The sequence below is a fragment of the Rosa rugosa genome, chromosome 1 (genome assembly GCF_958449725.1).
Source record: "Rosa rugosa chromosome 1, drRosRugo1.1, whole genome shotgun sequence".
Lineage (NCBI taxonomy): Eukaryota > Viridiplantae > Streptophyta > Magnoliopsida > Rosales > Rosaceae > Rosa > Rosa rugosa.
This window is the reverse complement of record NC_084820.1, coordinates 46695923-46717431: the sequence shown is the minus strand read 5'-3', so window position 1 is coordinate 46717431 and position 21509 is coordinate 46695923. Positions and strand designations below refer to the sequence as shown.

General features: G+C 47.9%; 1 protein-coding gene across 1 annotated transcript; it reads left to right on the top strand.

The window, feature by feature from the left end:
- The first annotated feature begins 19981 nt into the window (after positions 1-19981).
- LOC133739094 (uncharacterized) lies at positions 19982-21509 on the top strand. The gene is made up of 4 exons (XM_062166819.1): positions 19982-20160; positions 20267-20708; positions 20981-21087; positions 21183-21509. The coding sequence occupies exons 2-3, from the start codon at positions 20275-20277 to the stop codon at positions 21054-21056; spliced, it is 510 nt and encodes a 169-aa protein (XP_062022803.1). The 5' UTR covers positions 19982-20160; positions 20267-20274; the 3' UTR covers positions 21057-21087; positions 21183-21509.

The window sequence follows — 21509 nt, the reverse complement described above, 5'->3', positions numbered from 1 at the left end:
TTTGCTTAGGTTTATTGTTGGTAAACCTAGTTATCAATTCGTCTGCGTCAGGTGGTATCAGAGCAGGTCTTTCCTGTCTCTCCTATTTACATTGGTAGCAATGGGTGAAGTTACAAAATCAGATATAGAAGCTCTCACAGCAGCGTTTACCGCTGCCATCAACACCATGAACAATCGGATGGACCAGCAGACCAATCGGATGGACCAGCAGATTGGAGAAATTCGTGGGTTGTTGGGAGAGAGGAACAACCACAACAACAACGATCAAAATAGAGGCAGGGGAGGAGGCCAGCGAGTTAGGGCTCCACGTAGAGAGGTTGTTGTTGATACTTCAGAATCTGAGTCTGAAGAAGAGGTTGTGCAATATGAACCACAAGGACAAGCTGACCAAGATTACAAAGTCAAGGCCGAAATTCCTTTCTTTTCGGGCAACTTGGGTGTAGAAGATTATCTAGATTGGCAGCTTCAGGTGGACAGGTTCTTTGAGATTATGGAAGTTCCTGAACACAAGCAGGTTAAGCATGTTGCATGGAGATTGAAGAGTACTGCTGCAGTTTGGTGGGATAAATTGCAGAACACTCGAAAGAAGCAGGGTGTTAAGACATGGCGAAGAATGAAGCAGCTGATGATGGAGAGGTTCTTGCCTGACGATTATGAGCAGATTCTGTACAGGTTGTATATTGAATGTGTCTAGGGAACTAGGACAGTGGCTGATTACACCGCTGAGTTCTTACGCTACTCAGAGCGTAATGAACTAGGAGAAACTGAAGGCCAGAAGGTGGCTCGCTATGTCAGTGGGCTGAAGCCTTCCATTCAGGACAAAATTGGGTTACAAACTGTTCATACTATGGCAGAAGCTTCAAACCTAGCATTGAAGGCAGAGTTGTTAGAGAAGCCTTCACGAGCTTCTTCTTGACAGAGATATAACTACCAAAGGAGCACAGATTTAGCAAACGCCTCGACTGACAAGGGTAAAACCACACTGCAGAAAACAGAAGGTGCTTTTAAGGCTTCAAATCCTCCTTTTAAAGGGGCTGGCAGTTCTAGTGGTGCTCAAAACAGGGCCCTAAACCAGAGGCTTAATAATCCTTATGCTAGGCCTACAACAGAAATTTGTTATCGATGCAACAAGCCTGGTCATAGATCTAATGTATGCCCTGAGAGGAGAACTGCCCTTATAGATGATTATGATGAGGATGAAGAAGAAGTTGGAAGAGATGGCGATTATGATGGGGCTGAGTTTGCGGAGGAGGAGTCCCCTGAAAAGGTTAATATTGTGTTGCAGCGGGTACTATTATGTCCTAAAGAGGAGGGGCAGCGACGCAATATTTTCAGGTCCCTTTGTTCCATTAATAACAAAGTGTGCAATTTAATTGTGGATAATGGAAGCTGCAAAAATTTTGTAGCCAAGAAACTGGTGGATTATTTGCAGTTACCTACGCAGCCTCATGATGCACCTTATTCCCTCGGGTGGGTCAAGAAAGGTCCACAAGTTCGAGTTGTTGAATCCTGCAAAGTACCGGTATCCATTGGTAAGCATTATAAAGATGAAGTTATGTGCGACATTATTGATATGGATGCTTGTCATATTTTGTTTGGACGACCTTGGCAATATGATGTGGATGTGACGTATAAAGGCAGGGATAATGTGATGTTGTTTATGTGGAAAACCCATAAAATTGTTATGGCTCCTGTGTGTCAATTTGAGAAATCTAGTGGAAAGAAAGGGGAGTGTTTTCTGACCTTGTCTAGCAGTGAATTTGAGATGGAGGAGGCCTTTAAAGAATCTGAGGTTTTCTATCCAGTGGTGATTAAGGGGTTGTTGGCTGCAGAAAAGGAAGAGGTGGTGATTCCTAAGGAAGTGCAGAATATGTTGGGAGAGTTTGAAGAGTTGATCGCGGATGAGTTGCCCAACGAGTTACCACCTATGAGAGACATTCAGCATCAGATTGATTTGGTGCCTGGAGCTAGCTTGCCCAATCTGCCACATTACCGAATGAGTCCCAAGGAGAATGAGATTCTGAGAGAACAGATTGAAGACTTGTTGAAGAAAGGGTTCATTCGAGAGAGTATGAGTCCTTGTGCAGTTCCGGTCCTCCTTGTTCCTAAGAAGGACAATCAATGGCGGATGTGTGTTGATAGCAGGGCCATTAATAAGATAACTCTGAAGTACAGGTTTCCTATTCCTCGTTTGGAAGACATGCTTGATGAGCTAGAGGGTTCCAAAGTGTTTACCAAGATAGACCTTCGTAGTGGATACCACCAGATTCGAATCAAGCCAGGAGATGAATGGAAGACAGCTTTTAAGAGCAAGGATGGCTTGTACGAGTGGATGGTTATGCCATTCGGGTTGTCTAATGCACCCAGCACCTTTATGAGGCTTATGAACCAGGTTCTTCGTCCTTTTATTGGTTCCTTTGTAGTGGTGTATTTTGATGATATACTGATATATAGCAGGACCAAAGAAGAACATCTGGTACACTTGAAGAAGGTTTTGGGAGCTTTACAGGAGAATAAACTGTACATCAACCTGAAAAAGTGTACATTTTGCACCAACAAGTTATTATTTCTGGGATTTTTGGTTGGAGAAGAAGGCATTCAGGTTGATGAAGAGAAGGTACGAGCTATAAGAGAATGGCCAGCTCCAAAAACAGCTTCTGAGGTGCGGAGCTTTCATGGTTTAGCTACCTTCTACAGGAGGTTTTTGAAGAATTTCAGTACCATTACTGCCCCTATTACTGAATGTTTGAAGAAAGGCAAATTGCAGTGGGGAGAGGAACAAGAGAAGAGTTTTGCCTTGATCAAGGAGAAACTTTGTACTGTACCAGTTCTCGCTCTTCCTAATTTTGATAAGGTTTTTTAGGTTGAATGTGATGCTAGTGGAATGGGAGTAGGTGTTGTATTGTCACAAGAGAAGAAACCAGTAGCATTCTTTAGTGAAAAGCTTAGTGAAGCTCGTCAGAAGTGGAGTACTTATGATCAAAAATTTTATGCAGTGTTCCGAGCATTGAGGCAATGGGAGCACTACTTGTACATACATGTACATTTGCAAGCATAATTAGCTATAATGGGCCACGCTCATTGTACCGCCAAAGGTACTAATTCCAACCAAAGGAATGACATGCAGACACACCGCCAGGCGGGCTACAGCCTCAGCGTCGGATCACCTCCAGATCGCCGCCAACGCGCCGCCACGCATCGCGCCAAGATAGCATCAGAAGCTTCTGAAACTGGGAACTGAAGCATATCAGTCCCACATCGAAAACAAAGAGAAGATCAACCTCTTCCTCACCTATAAAAGGTTCTCTCCTCTCTCCTCATTAATTACGCATTCAATACTTACCTACTGTTACTTTGTCAACATAAATACATTGACTAATTTAGGCATCGGAGAGTTGAAGACCGCCCAACGCGGTCTCCCTCTGACGCCCTTTGTATTTTACTTGACAGGTAGCGGAGGCTTTGAGAGCACCACAAGTATCGATCCGCTCACCGGATCAGCGTTAACAAAGGTTCAGCTACCGCCGGACTTTTAGACATTAACATTGGCGCCGTCTGTGGGAACCCTTGAACAAAAGGCCATCCCACCACAATCACCATGACTAACGGTAGCGGGGGAAACGCTGAAGAGCAGGCAGACCATCCCGCCATCCCCCAACCCCCCGACCCAGCGGTAGGCGTTAACCGCGCACTATTCACAACCCCGGCAAACCCCGGCGGTGAGGTAAATCCAAGCAGCAGCCGCCCGCCGGGCCAAGATCTCGTCACTATGTACGAGCTAGCACTGGCGGATCTTCATAAGGCAAACAGAGAAAGTGAGGAGGAGCGCAAGGAAAAGGCTGAAGCCCAAAGACAGGTGGCTACGCTCATGACACGTTTTGAGGAACTAAAGAGGACGCTGGAGACCACCGCCCGCCCAGCACAGAGCGAGCAGTCGCATATCACCAGGCGTAGTCGACCCGGCACCGGCACATTGGTACCAGGGCCGGTCATACAGATGCAAGTACCGCTGAACCCACCTGAGTTGTTGGGAATGGGACCACCGCCCATCCCCCAAATAATGTTAGACCAGGAGGCGGAATCACTCCCGCACACCAACCGCTCGGAAGCTAGGGCGAGGACTGAAGGCAATCTGCCTGTGCCGAGGCGCAGGCCGACCCAGCGGATCATTCAGGCTGATTCCGCCGACGATGCAACCGCCCAGATATTGGAAAGGATGCACCAACTGGAGCAGAGGTTGATCCGGGGGGAGTGGGGCGCCCCAGCGCCAACTCAGAATCCGCTCTTCGCTTTCAGACCTGGGCCCTTCACCGCTGCAATTCTGCAGGCTGTCAGATCGGCATATGCAAAAACCCCAAAGATGTCGCATTACGGCGGAATGTCTGATCCCTTCGTCCACATGGACACCTTCAAGAAGGTCACCAACAACAAGGGATTCGACGACGCCACCTTGTGCCACTTTTTCAGCGAAACGTTGGATGGCGAGGCAATGAACTGGTTCTTTGAGTGTCCGCCGGGGTCTGTCAGCTCATTTCATGCACTATCACACGCTTTCCTCTCCCGGTTCATCTTATTGTCCGCCGGGCATCACAACACAAGTCAGCTGTTCAGCGTCAAGCAGGGGGAGGACGAGTCGCTGAAGGCCTTCGTCACAAGGTGGCGAGTGGCAGCGTCTCAGTGCCGTGACCTAGACAAAACAATGGCATCAGCGGCCTTCAGGAAGGGACTTCTCAAGGGACCATTCCTCTATCACTTCAACTACAGTCATCCCAATGCGACGTATGACCACGTCATGAGTGAAGCGGTCATTCACGCCCAGGCAGAATTCATCACATATGGAGAGACCCCACCGCCACCAGCAACTCCAACAAAGTCAACACAGCCATCCTCCATTCATCAGGAAACCGCTGACAAGATCATTTCAGCACCGCCAACTGACAAGAAAAGGGAGTGGCAGCAGGGCCACCACCAGAACAAGCGACAGAAGGACCAGCATTACAACAGGGGCAACCGCCCAACCCATGGGGATACCCGCAACAAGCAGGCGGAGTCCTCGCAGCGGTATGCAGTATTCACGGTCCTCACGGCCTCGTATGAAGACATCTACAATCAGTACAAGGATCAGATCCCACCGCCACCCCCTCCAAAGTACCCAAAAACGGGCAAACCCAGGAACACCGGCAAGTGGTGCAAATACCACGAGGACAGCGGCCACAATACCAACAGCTGCAATGCTCTCAAAACAGCCGTTGAGACCTTGTACCGTGACGGCAAGTTGGAGCAGTTCAAGGCGCGCCAACCACCACCAGTAATTGCCAACATTGAGACCTTGGGTCGCATCAACACCATCGATGGCGGTGCTCCAATCACCAGCATGTCTCACAGGGCAAGAAAGCGCTATGCACGCGCTAATCATCCGAAGGAGGTCTGCAACATCCGCTACGAGAGGTCCGCCAAGCTCCCAAAATCAGGTTGGAAACCTATTACCTTCTCAGAGGAGGAGGAGCGCGGGGTGCATCTACCGCATGACGACCCATTCTTGGTCGACGCCATCCTTGGCAAATTCTCGGTGGGGAGAATCTTGGTAGACAGCGGGTCCGCTGTCAACGTCATTTTCAGCGGATGCTACAACCACCTCAAGCAGAACAAGAAACTACTCCAGGATCACGAGCCGCTGCTCAGCTTCTCCGGCGACGTCACACAACCGCTAGGGTCGGATTACATGCGACTGGTTATTGGCACTAGTCCATGCATGGCGGAGATACATACGGAATTCATTATTGTCGACTGTTTCAGTTCATACAACGCCATCACTGGTCGACCAGCGCCAACAAGCTCAAGTGCATCATTGCCGGGTACATGCTCCTCATGAAGTTCCCCACGCCCAACGGCACGGGCTGTGTGAGGGGAAGCCAGCAGATGGCACGAGAATGTTATTCAACGACTATAGCGCGGTCAACGCGCCGCCATGAAATTCTGACGGTGGGTAATAAGGCACCGCCACCAAACATCTTTGAGGATCCTAGAGATGAGGAGGAGAAATATGTAAGGAAGGAGCAGGTCAACCCGGACACGTCGTTGAAAGTTGTCTGCATCTCAGACGAGCACCCTGAGCGGACAGTCCGCATAGGCGCCCAACTAAACCCAGAGGTGGAGGCAGAACTCACTCAATTCCTACGTGATAACGCCGCCGTCTTTGCATGGTCCTACGCGGACATGCCAGGTATCTCTCCTGAAATTATCACTCATAAACTGACCATCAAACCCTCATTTTATCCCATCAAGCAGAAGCGAAGGGCCTTTGATGAGGAAAAATTTTGGGCAATCGGAGAGGAGGTCGCCAAACTCCAGGACATTGGATTCATCCGCCAAGTCATCTATCCCCAGTGGATCGATCTCAAATTTGGTAATGGTCAAAAAGCCCAGCGGCAAGTGGCGGATGTGTGTCGACTTCAAAAATCTCAACAAGGCATGCCCAAAGGATAGTTTCCCGCTACCTCGTATCGATCAGCTAGTCGATTCAACTGCCGGACATGAGCTCCTCAGCATGATGGACGCTTTCTCCGGATACAATCAGATCAAGATGCACCCCAGCGACCAGGAATGCACCACCTTCACCACCGACAAAGGCCTCTACTGCTACAATGTCATGCCTTTCGGTCTGAAGAACGCCGGTGCAACTTACCAGCGGTTGATGAACGCCATGTTCACTGAGCATCTGGGAAAAATCATCGAGGTCTACGTGGACGACATGCTAGTTAAGAGCATAAAGGCCAGCGGACATGTGGCAAACCTCAGGATCATAGTAACCATCCTCCTGGCCTATGGTATGCGCCTCAACCCAGAAAAATGTTTCTTTGCGGTCACCGCTAGCAAATTTCTGGGTTACATCGTCAGCGAGCGAGGTATCGAGGCTAACCCGGATAAGGTACATGCCATCCTTAACCTAGCGGACCCCGAGTATAAGGTGGACGTCCAAGTCCTCCAGGGCAAGTTAACCGCCTTTTCTCGATTCATCTCTCGACTCACTGATAAGTGTGCCCCATTCTTCAAACTCCTCAAAACAACTCACAAGAAGGTCATCGACTGGAACCCAGAGTGTCAGGCGGCGTTCCAGGGCCTGAAGGAATACCTGGCGGCAGTCCCTCTCCTTTCTGTCCCTGTGCAAGGAGAAACACTATTCATATACCTAGCGGTCTCGGCGGTAAGTTGCGCCATTGTCCGGCGGGAAGGCCAAGATGAGCTCCCAGTGTTCTACGCCGGCAGAGGCATGAACGGAGCAGAAACAAGATATCCTCCCTTGGAGCAACTGGCCCTCGCACTTATCGTTGCCGCCAGACGCCTCCGCCAATACTTCCAAGCTCACACGATCCATGTGTTAACCAATCAGCCGCTGAGGCAAGTGATGCAGAACCCTGAACACTCGGGGCGCCTCAGCAAGTGGGCCATTGAGCTCAGCGAGTTCGACATAGAATACAAGCCAAGAACCGTCATGAAGGGCCAGGCAGTGGCGGACTTCATCGCTGAACTCACCGAGCGTCAGCCAGAACCCGGTACTGAGACAGAGCCCGGAACAGAAATGGTAACCGTTGAGGAGGCAACTCCCCTACAGTCAGATTGGAACCTGCATGTGGACGGCTCCGCCAGCGCCAAGGCCAGCGGCGCCGGAGTCATCTTAACAGGACCCGGGGCAGACAGCATCAAGGCCAGCGGCGCCGGAGTCAACTTCAAAGCTTCAAACAACATGGCGGAGTACGAGGCACTCATCGCCGGTCTGCTCCTCGCCATTGACTCAGGGGCTGACAGCGTCAACATATTCAGCGACTCTCAATTAGTCGTTAACCAGGTCAACGACAGCTTCCAAGCTAAGGACCAGCAGTTAGAAGCATATTTGGGGTACGTCAAAACGTTGCTAAAAAAGTTCAAATTTCACACCATCACACAAATCCCCAGGGAAAAGAACGCCAAGGCTGATTCACTGGCGAGACTGGCAACCGCCCAGCCACATCAAAGTCCAGCCGACACAAGGGTGGAGTGCCTTGACAAGCCAAGCATCACAAAGACCCTGGCGGAGATCTTCAACATTGAAGTCAACCCCAGCTGGATGGACGAGATCATTGCATACAAGCGCAGCGGCACAATGCCAGAAGATAAGGTCCAGGCAAGACAGCTCAAGCGGAGAGCAACCCGCTACAACATCCAGAATGGCAAGCTTTACCACCAAGGATTCACCCATACCAACCTCCGCTGTCTAACCCCAGAGGAGGGAAAGGTCGTCCTAGCGGAAATCCATGGCGGAGAATGTGGAAACCACTCAGGCGCCAGATCCTTGGCCAACCGCACATTGCGACAGGGCTACTTCTGGCCCACACTTGGTGATGATGCCCGGCGAATTTCGAGGTCTTGCCACAAATGACAACAGTTTGCAGATCTCCCACATGCACCGGCAGAACCACTGTCAGTCATCATCGGCCCTTAGATTCACTCCATGTGGGGCCTCGATTTGATGAAAAAGTTCCAAACCGCCAATGGCCAATTCAAGTACATCATCGTCGCCATCGACTACAACAGCAAGTGGATAGAGGCGGAGCCACTGACGGCAATAACTACCGCCAAGGTCATTCGATTCCTCTGGAAGAACATCTACTGCCGCTACGGTGTCCCACATACAATCATTACAGACAACGGTACACAGTTCAACAACAAAGAACTCATATCGTTCACCACCAACTTGGGCACCAAGTTAAGTTTTGCATCCGTCGCCCATCCCCAAACAAACGGCCAGGTCGAAGCAGCAAACAAGATAATCAAGAAGCTGCTAAAAAAGAAGCTCGACGACGCCAAGGGTTTGTGGGCGGAGAAGCTTCCAGAAGTCCTATGGGCCATCCGGACAACTCCAACTACCGCCACCGGCGAAACTCCTTTCTGTATGATGTTCGGCACAGAGGCGGTCCTACCTATTGAAGTAACTCAGCCTACTGCTAGGGTCGAAGGCTACTGCCCAGACACCAACAGCGACGGCGTCAACTTGGACAGGGACCTCCTAGAAGAAAAAAGACACAAGGCCCATTTGCACAACTTGCAAAACAAAAGGCTGGTATCGCGTTTCTACAACGCCAGAGTCAAGGCCCGGAACCTCCAATTGGGGGACTGGGTAATGAAGGAAGTCATTCCGCCACCAACAAAACTCCGCCCAACTTGGGAAGGCCCATACAAAATTGTGGAAGTCGTTAGCCCAGGCACCTTCTACTTAATGGACAAGGATGGCGTCATGTCGACCCACCCTTGGAATACCGAACACCTTCGGTATCACTACAAATAGTCAGACCGCTACCCAGGAGCATCTTGACTTAGCTAAATTTTTGTTCAATATTTAGCTAAGGGAAGCTACCTAACGGGTACTACCCCACTTTTGTACACACTGATCAATCATCTATCAATGAAACGAGGAATTATTCAAACCATTGTTACCAAGTCTAGCACTGAGGGCAACTGGCAACGCCAGAAATCGTCAGCGGACCTCGTCCGCTACGTGGTGCACTTGGACCAATCTTAATTCCTTTACTGTTTCATTGATTGACAAAAGAAAAATATAACTCAAAGTACTAGCAGTACAAACACATCATAGCAAACACCAATTCAAAACTTCATTTCATTTCGCAACATTCATTACAAATTGTTATGCCTCAGCGGCTACAAAAAAAATTATAATAAGAGAATCTAGTGCGGTCCCAGCTGGCTTCAGGGGTTGCCCTCGGCATCTTCTGCTTCAGCAGGCGGCGGCACGATCGCTCGACTCGTTTGATCGGACCCTCGCGCTGTCGGACTTGGGGTCTCTATGGTGTCGTCCGCCCGGGTGTGCGCCGCTAGGAATCCAGCACGCGACACCTCCGACGGGGTGGGGTTGGGAGTCTGCTGGGACCCTTCCGTTTGATGTGCGCCACTTTCTCCACTGCTTGAGCGGGCGCCTCCCGCTGGGGCAGGCACGACATCTTTCTCCGGTGGGGCACTCTTGGCCGGCGGCGCATCAGGCTGTGACGCTTTGGCGAAGTCGATGGCACCCTTCCGTTTCAACATGTCTATGTTTGCAAGGGCCCCAGCCTTCGCTGACTCGGTCATCGCCTTCACATACTCCGCCGACTGCTTGAATGCTTCAACAGCGGCGGCAGCGGCAGTATCCCCTTCAGCCCTCAAGCGGGCAACCTGGCCTTCCAGCCGCTTCAGCTCCGTCATCCTGGCGGCGGACTCCCGCTGCACGATAATGAGTTTCTTGTCCTTAGCGGCAATCCGCTCCTGCAGCAGCGCGACGTCCTGCTCCAACTTGGAGACGCGTTCATTCCTCTCCAAGTCCCGCTCGATGGCCACGTTGAGCTTACCACGGGCGTCGGCAAAGTCACATTTCGCCTTGGCCAGCTGCCTTTCTGTCTCCGCCAGCTTCTCCCTCGCCTCCGCCAGCTCCCTGGAGGCTTTCAATCTCCTCCCTGAGCTCCCCTTCGACCAGAGGCTGCTTCTTCGCCGCCTCAAACATGTCGTGCAGCCCAGCTGAAATCTGACCAAACGCCGAGCTGTAGGCCGATTGGTCAATCGCTGTCGGGCGCGAGATCCCGCTAGGCCGCCAAACCCTAGCCTTTCGCACAGATGGAAGAGGAACTCCCGCTCACCATCCGTCATAAACTCCGTGTAGGCGGCGAAGGAGTCCAAGTCACTGGCGGCGGGCGCCTCCCCGTCCACCACAGCAGCTTTCGACCGGGCTTGACGGGCTTTCTTCGGCTGCCGGGCCCCGACAGTCTCCACATCCTCCCCCTCTTCCTAGTCGGGGGAGTCTATCTTCCGGCGCTTCCTCTCGAGCGCCCTTGTGTTCCTCGCCGGCGGCTCCTCCCTTGGCGCGGTGACAATCCCTAGCGGCTGCACCTATCTTTCTTTCTGGGAACCACGCCTGTTGGCGGGTACCCTTTCCTTTTGGGCAGCCACTGTTGCGGCCCCCTTTTTGCCGCCTGCCACGGGAACCCCAGCTTGAACGACGGGCAGGCCGTCGGCACCCAGATGGGAGTGGTGTGGCATTGGCAGCACCAGAGGAACCTCGGACTGGCTTACCGCCAGGGTCTCGGGGTTCACCAGGGTCTTCTGGGCCGCCAGACCCTCGGCGTACATCGTCTCCAGGAAGTTGTCAACCTCCGCACGATCCATCGCTTTTTCGAAAGCGTCGCGGCTGGCTTTATTGCCTGGCGGAGTTTCTAAAAAAAAATATAAATAAACCGGTCAGTCTCGGCTACTTATTACAAAAAAAAAGGGGCAGTCTGGCGGAAATTTCTTACCAACGGAGTGAGTAAGTTTCTGCTCGACTAACAACTCCCAGCCAGTCAGAAGTCGGAAGTCCAGCAAGTTGCGGTTCCGCCAACAACCTCTGATCCGCGCCACGCGACACTCCTCCTCGCGCGTTAGGTTGTACTGCAGTCCCGCTGCATAAACACAAGTCCATTAGTAAAAGTACCAAGTCTGCAACATACAAGAACCCGCCAGCTACGTCCAGCGGAAACTGGTTACCAACCTCGGATAGGTTGGAACTCCGACTTAATCCTAAACGTCGGCCCTTCCTCGTTCGCCCCAGCCTGATACTCCCACCCCTCTGTGGCGACGCAGAAGGTCCCCCGCCAGTAGGACATTGAATCCCTTAGATTCTCGATCAGCTTGGGCGCTCCCTGGTGGCGGCTCAAGTTCACTTGCCCTCTGCAACCCTGGCGCTTCACATAGACCAGCTCGTAGAAATGAAGAACCTCCGCCACCGTAGGCCCTTCACATCCGGACAACCGCCACGGAGAGTTTAACGCCAGCATCAACCGCCACACGTTGGGGCAGACTTGACCAAAGGCAAGGCCAAACTCGCACACCAGAATCTGAAGGTTGGGCACCAGCGGGAGTGTCACTCCTTGGCGGAATATCGCCTCGTGAACGGCGGCAAACCCCTTCGGGAGAATCGACGCCTTCTCATCCGCCGTTGGCGGGCGCAGTTTCACCGAGCCCGGCAGCCGGAACGTCCGCTTCATCCTAGTAACGGCAACAACATTCATCCGCCCTCCTGCCTCGTCAACAGGGGTGCCATCCTGGAGGAACCACGCTGACTCAGCGTCCTCCCCCGCTGTTTCCTCTTCCCCAGCGGAGCCGCTGGCAGCGCTGTTGCTTGCCAACCGCTCATCGCGCCTAGCTTTGGCCGCAACAGCCTCACCCGCCCTAGAGCTCTCTGGACGTGATGTACGACCCATGGCTACTTCCCAAGGTATGGTCTGTAGCGGCTCAACCTCTAGCGGTTCTGGCAGTGAGGTTCCTGCATGGGCAGACGGACGCAACGAGTCAATAAATATTCTATCCGCCGCGCTGAACGACACGTCAGACCCGGAATCCTCACTGCTCGAAATCTCTATGACGTTAGCCATCCCAAACCCTAAAACCCACACCAGTTAGCACAAACACAGATCTAGCCTATTCATACATCAGTTATAGCCAAGAGCATCAAGAACAATTTACCCAGAAAATGCCAAAATAAGAACAAACGCACTCAACCCAGATTCAACCATCTAGCAAATCCCTAAACGCCAACTCTCTGCCAACCACCATAACCCAACCCCCCCAAATCTCACTTTACACCTCAGAACACGCCAAAGAAAAACAGAAATCATCCCAAAAAAACCAAAAACAACAAAACCCAGAAAATGACAGATCCGATGAAACAGGGAAAAGGGAATCCAGATACCAACCTCGGTGGTGAAGCCTACGATACGATGGTGCACAGTAATCTTAGGGGGGTGAGATCGTCGTTTCTCTGGGAACGGTATCTCCAAGCTCCGGCAACCTCTTTCTTCAGTCTCGGACGAAAAGAGCGAGAAGACGACGACTGTGAGTTTGAAGCTTTTACCAAAGTGTCAAATCTCGCTGGGTTTCCCCCCCTTTTATGTCAACATCAGCGCGTTCTCAGCCGTCCGCTAAAAAACGACATCACACGACAGCCGTACACGTGTCAGAGACCTCCACTTACTCTCCGGATTAACCGAGGCGACGCCTCGGTTACGAAATCCATAATTACTATCATTTATGGCGAGAAGACGGCCAGGTTAGGAGACAAGCCTCCACACGCTAACCCTCTGCGGGTTGGACACGTGTCAACCACCACTAGACGAAGCGTCTGGTGGAAGTAACTACTTGGGATGACTTCCCCAACCCTCCAAAGTCTCCGCTGAGCGAAACCCCGCCAGCGGAACTTCTCCTTTGTCACCTTCCAAGTGACGAAGTCTCCGCTGAGCGAAACCCCGCCAGCGGAACTTCTCCTTTGTCACCTTCCAAGTGACGAAGTCTCCGCTGAGCGAAACCCCGCCAGCGGAACTTCTCCTTTGTCACCTTCCAAGTGACGAAGTCTCCGCTGAGCGAAACCCCGCCAGCGGAACTTCTCCCTTGTTACCTTCCAAGTGACGAAGTCTCCGCTGAGCGAAACCCCGCCAGCGGAACTTGTCCTTTATCACCTTCCAGGTGACGAAGTCTCCGCTGAGCGAAACCCCGCCAGCGGAACTTGTCCTTTATCACCTTCCAGGTGACGAAGTCTCCGCTGAGCGAAACCCCGCCAGCGGAACTTCTTCCTTGTCACCTTCCAAGTGACGAAGTCTCCGCTGAGCGAAACCCCGCCAGCGGAACTTCTCCCTTGTCATCTTCCAAGTGACGAAGTCTCCGCTGAGGGAAACCCCGCCAGCGGAACTTCTTCCTTGCCATCCTGCAAGCGGGGCGTCTTCCGCTACACACCTCTAGCAGAACCCCCTTCTCATCTTGCAAGCTGCGTGCTTTGTTCAGCGCAATATCGCTCAATGAAGTACCGCCTGGCACGTCTACTGGACGCTGCTTCCTGCTACATTCAGCGGGGGGATATCTGCCAGCGGCGGATCCCGAGGCCACGCCTCACTTTGACAACGCCCGCCACGCGGCGTTACGGTCAGACCGTCCCTACGGGACACGGGGACTTGTCAACAGTCTACAACGGCCCTGATCAGGCACGTTGACCCCCGTCACTCGGGTACTAAGATTGAGTTCGCTACTCAACACCCTCTGCTCCGTGCAGCTCCCCCTCAACAAACAATTTGCCGACCATCCGGAGGTCTATCTTAGCCAGGGAGTGGGGGACTCCCTGGGGGGCCTAGCAGGGGCCCACCCGAAATGGTATAAAGCGTTTGCTCATTAAATCCATGGTTGACAACGCACTGACGCTAATTATGCTCTTGCAAGTCTAGCGGAAGAAAACGCTTCAAACCGCCGAGCAACTCCCCAACCAAGATTGCCCTCCTTGACTGGGGACTTGTACATACATGTACATTTGCAAGCATAATTAGCTATAATGGGCCACGCTCATTGTACCGCCAAAGGTACTAATTCCAACCAAAGGAATGACATGCAGACACACCGCCAGGCGGGCTACAACCTCAGCGTCGGATCACCTCCAGATCGCCGCCGACGCGCCGCTACGCATCGCGCCAAGATAGCATCAGAAGCTTCTGAAACTGGGAACTGAAGCATATCAGTCCCACATCGAAAACAAAGAGAAGATCAACCTCTTCCTCACCTATAAAAGGTTCTCTCCTCTCTCCTCATTAATTACGCATTCAATACTTACCTACTGTTACTTTGTCAACATAAATACATTGACTAACTTAGGCATCGGAGAGTTGAAGACCGCCCAACGCGGTCTCCCTCTGACGCCCTTTGTATTTTACTTGACAGGTAGCGGAGGCTTTGAGAGCACCACAAGTATCGATCCGCTCACCGGATCAGCGTTAACAAAGGTTCAGCTACCGCCGGACTTTTAGACATTAACACTACTTGATTCAGAGAGAATTCGTACTGTTCACGGATCATCAAGCCTTGAAGTACCTTAACAGTCAGAAAACTGTGAATAAGATGCATGCAAGGTGGGTGAGTTTTCTGCAGAAATTCCCTTTTGTGATTCAACATAAATCTGGTACTCTTAATAAGGTGGCAGATGCTTTGAGTAGGAGGGCTTCCTTGCTGGTCACTTTAGCCCAGGAGATTGTGGGGTTTGAGCTCTTGAAAGAGTTGTATGAGGAAGATACTGATTTTAAGGAGATCTGGACCAAGTGCAGTAGCAATAATGCAGTTGCAGATTTTTATGTGAATGAAGGATATTTATTCAAAGGCAATCGACTCTGTATCCCTAGTCCTTCGTTGAGAGAGAAACTGATTAGAGATCTGCATGGAGGGGGTTTGAGTGGACACTTGGGCCGAGACAAAACTATTGCTAGCCTTGAGGAGAGGTATTTCTGGCCACAGTTGAAAAAGGATGCAGGAACTATCGTGAGGAAGTGCTACACCTGCCAGGTTTCTAAGGGTCAGTCCCAAAACACAGGAGTTTATCTTCCTTTACCTGTTCCTGATGATATTTGGCAGGATCTTGCTATGGATTTTGTGCTGGGATTACCCCGTACCCAAAGAGGTGTGGATTCTGTGTTTGTGGTAGTTGACAGGTTCTCTAAGATGGCGCACTTTATAGCTTGTAAGAAGACTGCTGATGCGTCCAATATAGCCAAACTGTTTTTCAGGGAGGTGGTTCGTTTGCATTGAGTGCCCAAGTCCATCACCTCTGATAGAGACACGAAATTCCTTAGTCACTTTTGGCTTACGTTGTGGAGAATGTTTGGAACAGCCTTGAACCGTAGCAGCACAGCTCATCCTCAAACTGATGGACAGACAGAGGTCACTAATCGAACTTTGGGTAACATGGTTCGGAGTGTTTGTGGAGATAGGCCCAAACAGTGGGATTATGCTTTGCCATAGGTGGAGTTTGCTTATAACAGTGATGTACATAGTGCAACAGGGAAGTCCCCATTCTCATTAGTTTATACTGCTGTTCCTCGACATGTGGTGGATTTGGTAAAGCTTCCTAAGGTTCCTGGTGTTAGTGTTGCTGCTTAGGGCATGGCTAGAGATGTGCAGGCTGTTCGAGACGAAGTTAAGGCCAAGCTGGAAGCAACTAATGCTAAGTATAAAGCTGCAGCTGATAAACATCGCAGAGTAAAAGTGTTCTAAGAGGGTGATGACGTGATGGTGTTCCTGAGGAAGGAGAGATTTCCTGTTGGTACCTATAACAAGCTGAAGCCCAGAAAATATGGTCCTTTTAAAGTGGTGAAGAAGATCAATGATAATGCTTATGTTGTTGCACTTCCAGATTCGATGGGCATTTCTAACACTTTCAATGTTGCTGACCTGCATGAGTTTCGTGAAGATGAGGCTCTTTATCCTGAAGGGAACTCGGGGTCGAGTTCTTCGGAGGTGGAGGAGACTAATGCAGAACAGATGGCAGCCCAATTTGAAGAACAGTTGGATCGTGCTAAAGGAGGAAAACGAAAAGTGACTAGTAGACGCGAAACAGCTCCACGGAGTCCGTTTGGGACGCACCTTACCTTTCTGGAAAGGGAATCGCGCCAGAAATCAAACTCGTCGCTTTGCCACGACCTGTGACCTTTTTCGGGCTTTCGGGGTCGTTTAGGGCCTCAAAACTGCATTTTTCTATTTTCCGGTGTTTTGGTTTTCCTAGTTATTTTTGGGTTGTTTTTGTTTTTACCCATGGGCTTTAGGGTTTCATTGTTAGTCGCCCTAGGGTTTATTTTCTTATAAATAAGCCGCCTTAAGGCTGCAGAACGCATCTTTTATCTTATTATCAATAAAATTGAGATTATTCTCTTTTTATCTCTGGTGGACTCCAGAACCCTTTTGCTTAGGTTTATTGCTGGTAAACCTAGTTATCAATCCGTCTGCGTCACATATAAACTCCAATTTCAGCATGCCGCGTCTCAACAAACTCTAATTTAATATCCTCTACAACTTCCGTACGTGAATGAAATTTCTTCGAACAGTGAACTGATTAAATAGTCAACTCTAGATTCCCCAAAAAAACGAACGTGAAAAGAGAAGAATCTTATCGTTTTCGGTCCAATTGATTAGTGAGCTGGTAACTCTAGCTACGAGCTGTAACAACTTCCTCCTTTCTCTCTAGTGATCAGTATGTAATCTCCTTTTCTCTTCTTCCGAATTGAGTTTGTCTTCCCTTAGTTTTCTAAATTCTCCACCCTTAGTTTTTTAATCATTTATCCTTAGAAGAAATAAGATATGAATGGCAACCTAGTGAGAGCTAAAAAAATGGTGGATCTCACTGATCTTTACCTCCTCTAGAGGAGAGAGGGAGGGAGGGAGGGAGGGAGAGAGAGAGAGAGAGAGAGAGAGTGAGATTGCCAAAAAAAAAAAAGGTTCAAGATTTAGGCCTCCATAAGGCTCATATATATATACAAAAGTTCTGCCAAATCAGAAATAATTCTTGAGTCGTTAGAAAAAGAAAAGAGAAGAGAAAACATAAAAACATTTGTTATACATGTAAGAAATGAAGAAGTACAAAAACAAGGTGAAGTGGCATCGATCTCCTTGGTACTTTTATGTAGAACAAGTTATTCTTTATAATGCTGCTAGCTTAAGTAACATTTTCGATTACTACTTAAAATCAATCTACTCTTTGAAAAAAAAAAATAGAAGAAGAAAGAAGAACAAGTCATTCAACAAACTAATGCTAAAATAGCCTCTATGAATGCGCGAAAAAGAGAGGTGAATATAACAAAAGGGAAGGGAATAAGTTAGTCGTAGTCATTCATGCATGGAAGCGATTCCCGAGGAGAATCGAATCATCAGCTGCCCACTTCTCCTCTCTTTAATTTGCTCTTCTTTACAGTTTGCCTCTCTTCTCCTTTACCCTTCTCCAAGAGAATGGAGGCCAGATCTCATCTCTCTCTTATTATCATACAACTTCTTTATGAATCCCAGTGAGAGAGAGAGAGATAGAGATAAAAGCCTAAAAGGGTTAGTGAGAGAGAGGGAGAGGGAGAGAGAAATTGGAACAGTAGCCGCAGCAGCAAAGAAAAGAGAAAAAGAAAAAAAGAAGATGGTCAAAATGAATACACCTCGAAGACTTGTTATTCCATCATCAGCTTCATGAACTTGCTTTGCTTTATTGAAACCCACCATTTTGCTTCTTTTTCTGTTTTTGGTTTTACCATTTTTTTTCCTTTTTCGGGTTCTCTCTTCCAAGTTACTATTCCCTTCAATTTCCTCCTTACTCATATTCCCACCAATTCCCTCCTAATCCAATGCTCTTTATAATGTATATAGGTATACGTTTCTTGGCCCTTTTGAGAGTATTCTTCTTCTTTTATTTTTATTTTTTATAGAGAACCAAAACCCTACAGTAACTTGCTCCATGAGCTTAAACGAAATCAAATACGAACAGAAATCTGCAAAATACTAGCATCAGGTAAGTCCAGATGTAATTTTTTTGCTTGTTCTATGCTAGGCTTCTGACCCTTTTACTGCTAGCGGGCCACCCTTTAGGTTAAGCTGGATATTCTTTTTACTCCACTTTACCTGTCTGCAATTATGAAACTTAATAGGAATAAAGGAATATTCAAATTTGTAAAGCAAGATCAATTTTCCCAATAAATTGACTGTCAATTTCTGCGGATACTCAAAGTAAAATTGAAAGAGACCAGACAATGGTGAATCCAATTAAGATAAGAAGTGGCCCTAAGCTAAGAGAATTATGTTCCATTAGAAGAATATCTATTTCATGCAATTAGACGCTGACTAGGATTCCACATTGTCCACTAACAAGCAGCCATCTGGTTTGTTTTTATGTTTTTTTTTTTTTTTTGGAGGGGTGTTACATATAGTTCGTTGGGACTTCAATATGATATGCCATATTAGCTAGTGAACTCGAGGGTCCCAAATGCCATGGTCAAAGGACCTTTCTAGGTTCATGGTTTGGTTGTTAGTAGATTTGTTGTGGTAATAGGGCTACAGAATCTGTATTTTCTTTTTTTGTGGGTCTGAATTGTTGGGAGTAGCATGCTAGACCTGCAAGGCTGAATCAAAATTGTCGACTTTAGTCAAACCTAACTAGTTCAACAGATTGTTAAAGATATGGCGGGCTCGCTAGCTATACATATTTTGTGTGAAATCTTGGGACTTTTGTTCCCTTAATTAATTGCTAATTATACATTCTTTTCAAGACAGTTTTTAGGCATGTAAAGCATCACATGCATGCCTGTGTGATGTAGCTTAATTTGGTTACAAAAAAGGTAGCTTGATTTGGAATTTGACAGTATCAAATTTTATCAAGAATGTTTTGTAAGAACAGTTTTGTTAACTACATAACTCTAATGTAAAAATCTACATGGGATCTTATACATTATCTTGTCAAACAATATCATTTTTATATTTCTTGAACTTATATATCCAAATAGTATTCTAAAGAAGTTAATGACCATAAGCAGTACGTGTATCAACAATCATATTTAAATTTCGAAAATGACTTATTGATAGTGTTTTTGTTAGAACTATGTATAATTTTTTCGTAAAAGAAGAAACCTAAGTGCTTATTCATGTAAATTCGAAGGTTCTTTAAGAGAAAACAGCTATATATCTGATAGTTTAACACGTACTATGGCAAACACTTTTGTTTCAGGACCAAATTTCTTCCGCAATAACCCTCTTTAGGTTATTGATACTTTTTTGTTTTGGTCTTGAGATTATCATATATCATTACATGTTACGTACGTAATGAAAAATATATATGGAATACGAATCACATTTTTCCCATGAAGTAGTGATAACTGTGAAGTGTAATTGAGCCTTAACTTGTAAGTTACTTTCCCATGAAAAGTAGAAATAACTGTGAAGTGTCATGGTACTAGCATGACAATAGTGTGGACATGCATGCATTATTTATCACGTTAAAGAAACCCTATAAAGAACCAGTGTAGTAGCCAAAGTAAACATTCAAAATTCAAAAATATCCTCCCATAGTCTTTTTGGAATCGTGGAATATCGAGTTCTTCCTTCTCTCTTTTTCTCCCTTTAATAAGATTTATCTGATTCCATTTATCAAGGTTGCAAATTGAAGAATACGAAAAAGTAGTACACGGCCCTCCAGTTATTCCCTTTTGCTGTGGCCTCAGATTTGTATATAAACCCCTTCCTGACTCATTACTTCACCAATATTCCCTTCTGGTTTTTCTCTTCACCATCACATTCTCCTCATCAACTCATTACATTGTCTCAACTCTCAAGGTTACTTCACTACTAGTTTTTCTTCTTTATCTTTCACAATATGCATGATGCTCTCTTACCCTAACCCTCTAATTAATATCTGACATTTCTTCATTTACATGTGCAGAACAAAAGATGAGCAGACCAGGAGATTGGAACTGCAGGTCATGCCAGCACCTCAACTTCCAGAGGCGCGACTCGTGCCAGCGATGTGGAGATGTCAAGTCTGGAGGAGGAGGAGGAGGACTGGACTTTGGGGCTTTTAATGGTGGAAGGCTCGGAGGAGGAGGGTCTTCGTTCGGGTTCGGTAGTGCAACTACTGGCTCGGATGTGAGGCCTGGTGACTGGTACTGCGCTGCCGGCAACTGTGGGGCCCACAATTTTGCCAGCCGCTCTAGCTGCTTCAAGTGTGGTGCTTTCAAGGATGAGTTTGCTGCTACTGGCGGTGGTGGCGGCTTTGACTCTGAAATGACTCGCTCCCGGGGGGGTTTCGGGTTGGGAAATGGCGGTGGTGGCGCTGGTGGTGGTGGTCGGCCTGGATGGAAATCTGGAGATTGGATTTGTACCAGGTAGTTATGCTAGCTAGAAGAACTGGTTTGGTACTTTACTTGGTAATGGTGGGCTACATACGTTAGGGCACATCTTTACTCTTTTTGGTTTGGCTAGCTAGCTGTTCTGTGCAATGATATAATTTTCAGCTAGTTTTAGTTTATTAGTTGCTCATTACTTGCATATTGAATTCCTCTTTCTTTGACTGCTTTTCAAGATAGATACAAGTACTTTAAGAATCTCTCTCTAGAGCTCTAACTCACCATCTGACTCTTCCTTTTTGGAAATGCAGGTTCGGATGCAACGAGCATAACTTTGCTAGCAGAATGGAATGTTTTAGATGCAATGCCCCAAGAGACACATACTAGAGAGAAGAAATTCTTAATAATCCAATTTTTGGTACGTAATTCAAAATTAATTAACCGCCATAGTATATATAATAATTTATCTTAATCTTGCTCAATTAAACAGTGGGTTTTCTATGTTTATTGCAGGCATTGCTGCTGAGCGAGAAAGAGAAATGACATCATCACCAGTTTTAATTTCCTCGATCATTATTTTGCTTTAATTCGGGCTGCTGGCTAGCTAGGGTTTTTTTTTTTTTTTTTTAATTTCATCATGGCCTAAGAACAATGTGTTCCGTAAGCCATTTATATATGCTGCCTAGCATTTTGTTAGGTTTCCCATCAGAACTAAATCAGTGTAATTTTGGTGCTTTAATTAGTTTAATATCCATTACTGTACCTCATTAGCACTATGAGTTTCTTAAATTAATATTATTGTAATGTTCTGCACTTCTGCTTCTCCTGGTTTCTGCAAAT

What these genes read in the sequence shown, in the direction of transcription:
- LOC133739094 (XM_062166819.1), top strand. Translation starts at nt 20,275, where the DNA reads ATGAGCAGACCAGGAGATTGGAACTGCAGGTCATGCCAGCACCTCAAC. An exon ending in GGAGATTGGATTTGTACCAG is followed by an intron (nt 20,709 to 20,980) that starts GTAGTTATGCTA and finishes TTGGAAATGCAG; the next exon opens with GTTCGGATGCAACGAGCATA.